Source organism: Aplidium turbinatum, chromosome 18 (assembly GCF_918807975.1).
Source record: "Aplidium turbinatum chromosome 18, kaAplTurb1.1, whole genome shotgun sequence".
Taxonomy (NCBI): domain Eukaryota; kingdom Metazoa; phylum Chordata; class Ascidiacea; order Aplousobranchia; family Polyclinidae; genus Aplidium; species Aplidium turbinatum.
In genome coordinates, this window is record NC_137489.1 from 3392229 (window position 1) to 3401430 (window position 9202).

The window sequence follows — 9202 nt, forward strand, 5'->3', positions numbered from 1 at the left end:
CAAAGTAGCACGGATGTAGGCCTACGCATTGGATCAGCTTGCTCTAAGTGTTCAACATCAGTTGAAAAACCACTCTTTTTTGACGACAAGTTTTGCCTTGGCATTGATAATGTTAAGACTATGCCAACTTGTTTGAATTTATTATCACGTCACAATTTCAAGCTCGTCTCTTTGTTAGCCTACTGTGTTTATCGCTTCTACCTTGGTTCAAATCTGTATTGATTTTGGTGTGTGTTTTTATTCTTTGTTAATGTAAAATATAAAAATAAATTGAACTTATGACAGATTATTTTAGAATAAACTTTTTTTTATAATGCCCAGATTTGTCAAGATCAACGCAGAACATCAAAATGTTTTTTATAAATATTTTTTTAAATTTGTTTTTATTATTACCTATATTTGCTTTTCGAAATCCTTATCCATCTCGTCACTCTTTGGTGACTTTTTTTACTTCTCCCAGTCAAACCAATATTGGATTTAAATATTTTGAAGGAGAAGAATGGAAAAACTTCAATAAAACGTTAGGTAATGGGGAATGTCCGACACTGTCGTGGAAAAAAGGAATCTATTTTCACAGTAAGTTGATGTCAATAAAAACTTTTGTTCATAAACTTTGTGATACTCATCTGATAACTTTGTAGACTACCCTGACTATCTGTAGAAAGTTTTATGTTAAGTACAATTTTGGTAGAGAGGTGATTTTTTTTAACCATTAGACAAATAAAACCTAACAACCAGACGGCATTTAACATAATAACATAAAAATAAACTAAAAATTACAAACGTTTTCGGCCATACTCATGTTAGCCCTTATCAAGTAACCTACAGTACTGACTGATGTTCTTTATACGGTACATTGAAATTAAAGATCAGCAAAGATCTAATCTACATACACAAAAATCGAAAAAAAACGCATAAGAATGAAACGGCAAGGCAGGGGAAAGGCTTTATGTTAAGTAGCGTTGGCAGGGGGATCTGGAGGGCAACTGTGGAGTCGGATCCGACATGATATTAGAGCCTGTGACATTTTAAAGGGGTATGCAAAATTAAAAACACCTCCGCGTAATTTCTTAGATAAAGTAGGCTACACTGCGTTTTTCCTAGTACGGTCTTGATTTGGTGCTCGAGTATCTCATTGGTACCGGGCCTACATTATCCTCTCAACAGCTCTGTGTATGTTGCTGTCATTTACGATTAAGCAGTAGCCTACTTACCGTAATTAACCTACTTCACAAAGTATACAGTAGATAGGCTACTAGTGTGTAGAAGGTCGCTCATAGCTCGAAGCTGGAGGTTTTCGTCAGACTCTCTTCAAGAGCTATCGTCAGAATAGAATAAGCCTAAAGGTGGTCATTCAAATATTTCTAATTAGCCAAATTTACATTTCGTTTCTTTTTTTCTTCCTGCCATTTTATATAACTTACTTTACCACATTTAGGTTTATCTTATTCTTAAGATAAATCTTGAAGAACGTCAGACAAAAATCTGCAGCTCTGAGTTACGAGCAACCTTCTCCTGGCTACTTTCAAGTTCAGTATCACCAATCAGCTATTCAAGTATAAATTAAAAGTAAAGCACTTTTCTTACCAATAATTATCATCCCAATCTTTTCGTCAGCGTTAGATTTTACCGCAATCAAACATTTTTTTACTGCAGCTATATTAAAATGATTGCCTGATTAAGTGGTCACAAAAACTCAGTTATTTATTGTCTCTAGTGACAACAATTGAATTATTTCACTTAAGTGTTGCAAGTGTTGTAATCGTGCTTGCATACTCTTAACTCTTTGCAAATACTAAATCCTATCAGTCTCGCGCTCGCTTTTGCGTGTAATCGTCATTATCTTTGTTTTCTTTGGTTATAATAAGTGCCGTAGTTTATTATTTTTGATTGATGGCCCGAAATAAAAACGTAAAACTGAAGCGGAAGACTTGTAGGTTGCAGCCAATTCGGCTCTAACCTGCTGCGCATCACACCAATTGTCGTTCAAGCCAATCGCTCTCAGTACGTATGTGCAACGCTACAATAACATTATTATTGTCGATTTCGACACCCTATTCTTTCGTCGCACATTTAGGCTAATTTCGCTTCCTGCTTTTTGTCTTTGTCTGGAAGGCGCTATTAAAGCATCTGAAAAACCGAGAAACATTGTTTCTAATGGCAATTGCAGTCTGACAGAAATAATACAGTAATAATGCGATTAGCCTACATCAGAAAACAGTAGTTAGTATTGACTTCTCCGGAATAGTCAAAACCGCAAAAAGAAACTAAACCTGCAAACAGAATTAAAAGAACAGCTTGTTGCGCTGCGGGCTCCACAACATTCTACGATGTAATATTGCGACAAAAAAGCTCAAGTCGTCCAATTAAATACGCACAGCACTGCGAGTTGTAAAATATTAATTGCGCACTTAATCGGTTAATCAAGTGAGTGTTGATTTCAACTAGTGAGCTGCAATTGCCTCATTTTTTCAGATGTCTTTATGAGCCCTAGACGTCTTTTGGACATTGCAAAAGATCTTAAATTGCATCATGCTTATGTTGGAGATTTGGTTGAAGAATCTCCTCAAGGAGTTGAGGAAATAATTGGCAACTCTGCTGATGATACCGCCATATTCGCAGACCTGCTACACGAAGTTTTTGACAAACTGACGAATGACCACCATTCGGGTAACACTGCTAGGCCTACTGGAGCATAATGTTTACAGAAATATATTGATCATTTGACTAATGATTGTATATAATAAACAAACCCAATAAAGTAATTAATGGAAAACTTTTCATGTTTTTGTCAGACTGTCTGTAATGAAATCCAAACACTGTGTACGCCAGTTGAAGAAATATTTTGCTCCTAACCATGGAAATGAAGACTAATTGCTGAATTCTATAGTTGCAGACAATAAAGAACTTCATGATGAAATAAAAGAAAGCGCCAAACACGAAATCACTGTGTTGGAAAACGATTCAGCAGAAGAGACTGACGAAGTGATAAACCATGTAGCGTCTTTGTTAAACGACGGCATTGATGATGAGGCACACGAAGACATGGATCTTACGGAGCATGGTAGTCACGACAATGATGTTTTAGAGCTAGACCACAGTACGCATGACGTCACTGATGACAAAGCGGCAGTCAGTCATGTAAATAAAATCGAATCTGCAGACGAGGTCGACGATATTTTATCAAGTGAAGAAGATGATGATAGTGAAGTTGCAGGTAAACCAATTGATTATACTCACGACAGTACTGACGATCTACACTTAATAAGTGCTGCTCATGATGATGTTGATAGCACCACTCCAGGTTTTGATGATTCAAGAAGTGTACATGAAGAATTAGTTGATCATGATGAACATGTCATTGAGATTGATGAACCTACAAGCAAGATCGAAGAAAGTTTTGACCAAGAACACATTACTTCAGCCCCCGAAGAACTGGACAGCTTGACAAGCCAAAAAACAAAGTTTGAAGAAAATTTGAATGATCTTGTTGGTATTCCTGCAGAACACAAAGCAGACAGGGTGGAGTTGCATGACATTGCTGAAGGTTTGACGGAAGTGGTAATAAACGAGATACAACATCCTGTTGATGTTGCCCGTGACGACAAAAGCGATGACATCAGCTCTTCTGAACACCCTCAAAACGCTACCGAAAGTCCATTGATACCTTTTGACAATAGACCTACAGGCAATGACGAAACTAACCAATTAGACAGTGATGGCTTGCATGAAATTGCGGAAGGTTTGGTTGATGTAACTCGTAATGAAAATGATCTCAGCAACGACGTAGCGAACATTAAAGAAAATGGCCATGATAGTCCAACAAAAGGCATTGACATGATTAAAAGTCACATAACAGCGGAACAATTGCTTGTTAATACGGCATCTGTCAAAGATGAGCTTGATGAGGCAATCTTACAAGAATCCAATGAAGGTGTCCATGATGTTGTTGCTGATTTGTCAGGTAAAATTGAAGAATTCGACCCTTTCATTACATCAGATATTCATGACGTCATTGACGACACAAACGAAATACATGAAGTTTTGCATGACATCATAGAAAACGTACCAGACCAAGACAAAGTTTTAGATGATTTATCAGAATTAGACAGTCATGACGTGACCAATGACATCAAAGATGAAGCACATCAAGAATTGCATGATGTCTTACTTGACCACGATAAACTTTTGAACGATATACCCGAGTCGGATATTGATGACGTAAGTGATATCGACGAAGTACAGGATGATACCACTACTGACGTATCTGACCACATTGAACAAATTCACAATTTAACCGAATCGGATATTCATGACTCAAGTGATGACGTCAACCCAGCTCTTGAAGACATCACCTCTGACGATACCCCAGTCCTCGATGAACAATTGCATGATTTATCTGAATCAGACATTCATGACGTAAGTGATGACATCAACGAAGCTCATGAAGATGTCACCTCTGACGAGAGCCTTGACCATGATGAAAAGTTGCATGATTTAACTGAATCAGATATTCATGACGTAAGTGATGACATCAACGAAGCTCATGAAGATGTAACCCCTGACGATAGTCTTGATCATGATGAAAAGTTACATGATTTATCTGAATCAGATATTCATGACGTAAGCGACGACATCAACGAAGCTCATGAAGATGTCATCTCGGACGACAGTCTTGACCATGATAAAAAGTTACATGATTTATCTGAATCAGACATTCATGACGTAAGTGATGACATCAATGAAGCTCATGAAGATGTCACCTCCGACGATAGTCTTGACCATGATAAAAAGTTACATGATTTAACTGAATCAGATATTCATGACGTCAGTGATGACATCAACGAAGCTCATGAAGATGTCACCTTGGACGATAGTCTTGACCATGATGAAAAGTTACATGATTTATCTGAATCAGATATTCATGACGTAAGCGACGACATCAACGAAGCTCATGAAGATGTCATCTCGGACGACAGTCTTGACCATGATAAAAAGTTACATGATTTATCTGAATCAGACATTCATGACGTAAGTGATGACATCAACGAAGCTCATGAAGATGTCACCTCCGACGATAGTCTTGACCATAATGAAAAGTTACGTGGTTTATCTGAATCAGATATTCATGACGTAAATGATGGCATCAACGAAGCCCATGAAGATGTCGCCTCGGACGATAGTCTTGACCATGATGAAAAGTTACATGATTTAACTGAATTAGATATTCATGACGTAAGTGATGACATCAATGAAGCTCATGAAGATGTCATCTCGGACGATAGTCTTGACCATGATGAAAAGTTACATGATTTAACTGAATCAGAAATTCATGACAATAGTGATGACATCAATGAAGCACATGATGAGATCACCTCTGACGATAGCATTGACCATAATGAACAATTACATGATTTAGCTAAATCAAATATTCATGACAAAAGTGATCACATCACAGTAACACATGAAGATGTCGGTGATGAGCCATTCGATCACGATGAAGGACTGAGTGATCCACCGGAGTCTGAGACACATAGCGATGACGTAACGCATGCTGTGTCAATTGACGATGAAGAGCACGACAACACAAATAGAGAGCTTTCGGAAACAATAACAGACGATTTACATATGATGTCCAGTGATGAAGACACAGGTCATTCCGAAAATGATGCTTTTGAACATTCAACTGTTGCTCCTGAGAAAGAAGACTCTCTATTAGAGGAACACGACGATGGTGTTTTACAATAAAAACAAAACAAAGTATGGCTATTGATTCTCAGCTGAAGGGCAACAGTAAAAAGCTGCATTGGCCTACATCAACATAAAATTTCAGGGCAACGCAATGAATTAGATTCTTCACTTACTGTTAGTTTGTTCGGCAGGGTAAACTCTATTGAACTGCCTGTTGTTTGCATCATTGAAATGATTTTTCTAAAGACATTGTCAAAACTAGAGCATGTTTACATGTGCGGTACGCTATTGTTTGATGTATTCTCGCAACCAAAATAACGTAACTTGAATATGTGCATAGCCTTTCGGATTGATCACTTTGAAAAAGTTTAAAAGTGTGTGCCCCTTTGTACAGTAAACTTGGGTACGATACACAATTATTTGCCAATCTTTTGTGCAGTCTGTTATATTGGGTGTGGAATTTTATGAAAATGGTGTAAAATTTTATAACATAATTCTAGATTGGAGTAACAACTGACGCTTTAAGGCGCAAGTTTGAACTTCAACCGTTTTGGTCCATAAAATGATTTGCTCCATTGAATCGATAAGCTTCCCCATAACAACCTAAAACCTTTACAGTGGTCATAAAACAAAGCCTATCTACCAGGTTTATTTACTTATAATGATTTTAAAAGTTACTGCTACTTAGGTTGTAAAGGAAACTGTACGTTTTAAAAAAACCTCAACATCTATTAGCAACTAAATCTTTTGCATTTTGGAATGTTTCAATACTTGTACTACGTGGCTTACTTTTAACAACCTCTTAGCCTATATTAAAAATTGAATGAGGCTGTTCACCAGACGTTTACTTAAATAACATGATACGTTCCACTGGTGCAAACTAAGCTGAATTATCACAAGATCTATAAAGGGCATGTTTAGTTGTTTTACAGCAACGTGGTCATGCTCCATGCTAGACAGGTAGTCACTACCTGATCTATCCGCCTGAAGAAGTCAGTCGTGTCTGATTGACGAAACGTGCGAATAAAAGCGGATTATCACCTTATAGAATCTTATGATAGTTTAGCTTAGTTTGAATTTTTGTTTGTCGTATCCAGGCTTACGCCCGGTGATTGAAGATTTAGGTTAAGTGGACGGGAAGGCAAGGAAGCCAATCTTCGTGACCACCTTCAGGCATGCCTTTAAGTGTCTTGCCAAAGACACAGCCGCATGCTCATGAGCGGTGTCGAACCGGCGCCCCTTTGAACGTTGTTCCAGGGCTCTCACCACTCGGCAATGCAACCGACTTTGAGTTTGAATTAGTAAAACGTATCATGTTATTTAACCTGTGATATTGTTCTATAAATGCTCTTTTTGTGATTTTGACTTGTGTGGTGGATTTTATTAAACTTTGCCATTTGCTTTAATAAAATAATGCTCAGCAACTGTTATGCCATAATGCTGACAAGATATTGGACACTTGTAATGTATGGGTAGTCGGAAGCAGTTCTGTCTAAAAAGAATCGGTTGAGTGACATCGCCTATTCTAACAATCGACTAAGACAGAAGTTTCAATTGACGACGTCATTAACTAAAAATCATCACTTGTCAGGGTTAACCACATGGCCTGAACAGGGTTAACCACTGGACGCAATAGCCAACTCATTTAGAGTTCCTGAGGCTTGGAAATTGATTTTGAAATGGAAAAGTGTTTCAGAGTAGTTCAACAATACATTTTAAAATCCGCCAGTCAAGTACTCCTACTCAGCTCACGATCATCAGAACAAATTACAGTATGTTAGCAATTTTGTGAGTACCCAGGTTAGATTTTTCAACTGTTTGGTGCAACGTTTTTAAAGTTAATTTTCTGAAATTACTTTTGTACTTTGTAGCCACAATTTCAATCACGTATTGTTTCCAGTTTTTCTGCAATTTTCTTGTGATTAAAGATTAAGAGGCCCATTATTTTAAAACCACAGAACTGAAACCCCAAAGCAGCTCCTTAATCTTAATTGCAGGACCACTGGAAATCAGTGATTAGAATAGACCAGGGTTACTCAACTAATTTTAACAAAGGTCCAGCTTGACAAGTTGAATATTCTTAGTGGTCCGGTGAATAAGTTATTTCACACGCAACCACGAAAGTTAAACTATCTGTACCAAACCAGTTTTTTAAGTAAAATGTAACTCGAATTGAATTTCTGAAAAAGTGTTGGAGAGTCTGGGAGGCGAAGCCCCCCAGCAACTAGGATAATTGCTTTCTCCCAGTAGAAATCTGTTTGAAGAAGCCCTGAAACGTGGCAATGAGGTTATTTTTCCAAAAGCTCAAGGTCCACTATCAACACCCAGAAGGTCCGGCTTCGGACCGCCAGTCGAGTAGCCCTGGAGTAGACTGTGTCTTTTTTAAATCAACTGTTTGAATTATAGTTAATTTTATAGCCATGCCAGATACAGGCGGTCCTACTGCAGATTGGGCCACCTTGCTACTCACCCAATTAACTATTCATGCTGTTATTAAACCATATACAGGGTGATCAAGCCAAGTGTAGACAAATATTTATTGAAATAACAATACATCCAAACAGGAAAAAATTTACACATATAAAGAAAAATACAAAGAAAAGTATAAATAAACAAAATGTACTCTTATTTTTCAATATATCCTCCCTTTGCCTTCACCAAACGCCTTAGTCCGTTGTGCACTTGACTGCATGAGGCACGTATGGTGTCTGATGATATTTTTTCTCAACAAGTGCGCAATTTTGCCTTCAGAGCTGTAACACTTGAATGATTTGAAGAACAGGCTTCACTCTCCAAGATACTCCATATTGCGAAGTCCATTGGGTTTAAATCAGGAGAGGATGGAGGCCATAATTCCTTTGGCCAAAACTCTTCCATTTCTCCTTACACCAGTCCTGGACAAGATTTGCTGAGTGGACCTAGCCCCATCTTGTTGCAGAGTTATTCCGTCTTCTCCAAATGTTGCATTGATTCAGGGAATCAATTTCTCCTTCAACATTTTCAAATAAACATGTTGATTAATTTTTACTCCCTCTTTAATGAAGAAGAGGGGATTTTCTTCACCAGTTGAAGTTACCCCACCCCAAAACATCCCAGGGGCTGGTTTCTGTCTCCGGAACATTAGCCTTTCATTCAGTGGGATATCTTCTTTATTCTTTGCATAAATACGGTCATTCTGATGATTATGCACAGCCTGGACGGTGAATAACTTTTCGTATGTCCAAAGAAGTGGTGGCTGCGTGCCTCATGCAGTCAAGTGCACAACAGACAAAGGCGTTTGGTGAAAGTAAAGGGAGTACGAATGAAAAATAAGAGTACATTTTGTTTATTTATACTTTTCTTTGCATTTTTTTTCACATTTGTATTTTTTTTCCTGTTTGGATGTACTGTTATTTCAAGAAATATTTGTCTACACTTGGCTTGATCACCCTGTAGCTTAAAGCTTTTGTCACTTAGTAATGATCGTCGTCGTATGAGCATCTGGGGCCCAGGGTCTATCCTTTTACCACCC

General features: G+C 37.8%; 1 protein-coding gene across 1 annotated transcript; it reads left to right on the top strand.

The window, feature by feature from the left end:
* The first annotated feature begins 326 nt into the window (after nt 1-326).
* Nucleotides 327-7121, top strand: LOC145787493 (uncharacterized). Its single transcript, XM_082599245.1, has 3 exons — nt 327-576; nt 2476-2670; nt 2891-7121. The coding sequence occupies exons 1-3, from the start codon at nt 351-353 to the stop codon at nt 5746-5748; spliced, it is 3279 nt and encodes a 1092-aa protein (XP_082455371.1). The 5' UTR covers nt 327-350; the 3' UTR covers nt 5749-7121.
* The last annotated feature ends 2081 nt before the right edge of the window (nt 7122-9202 follow it).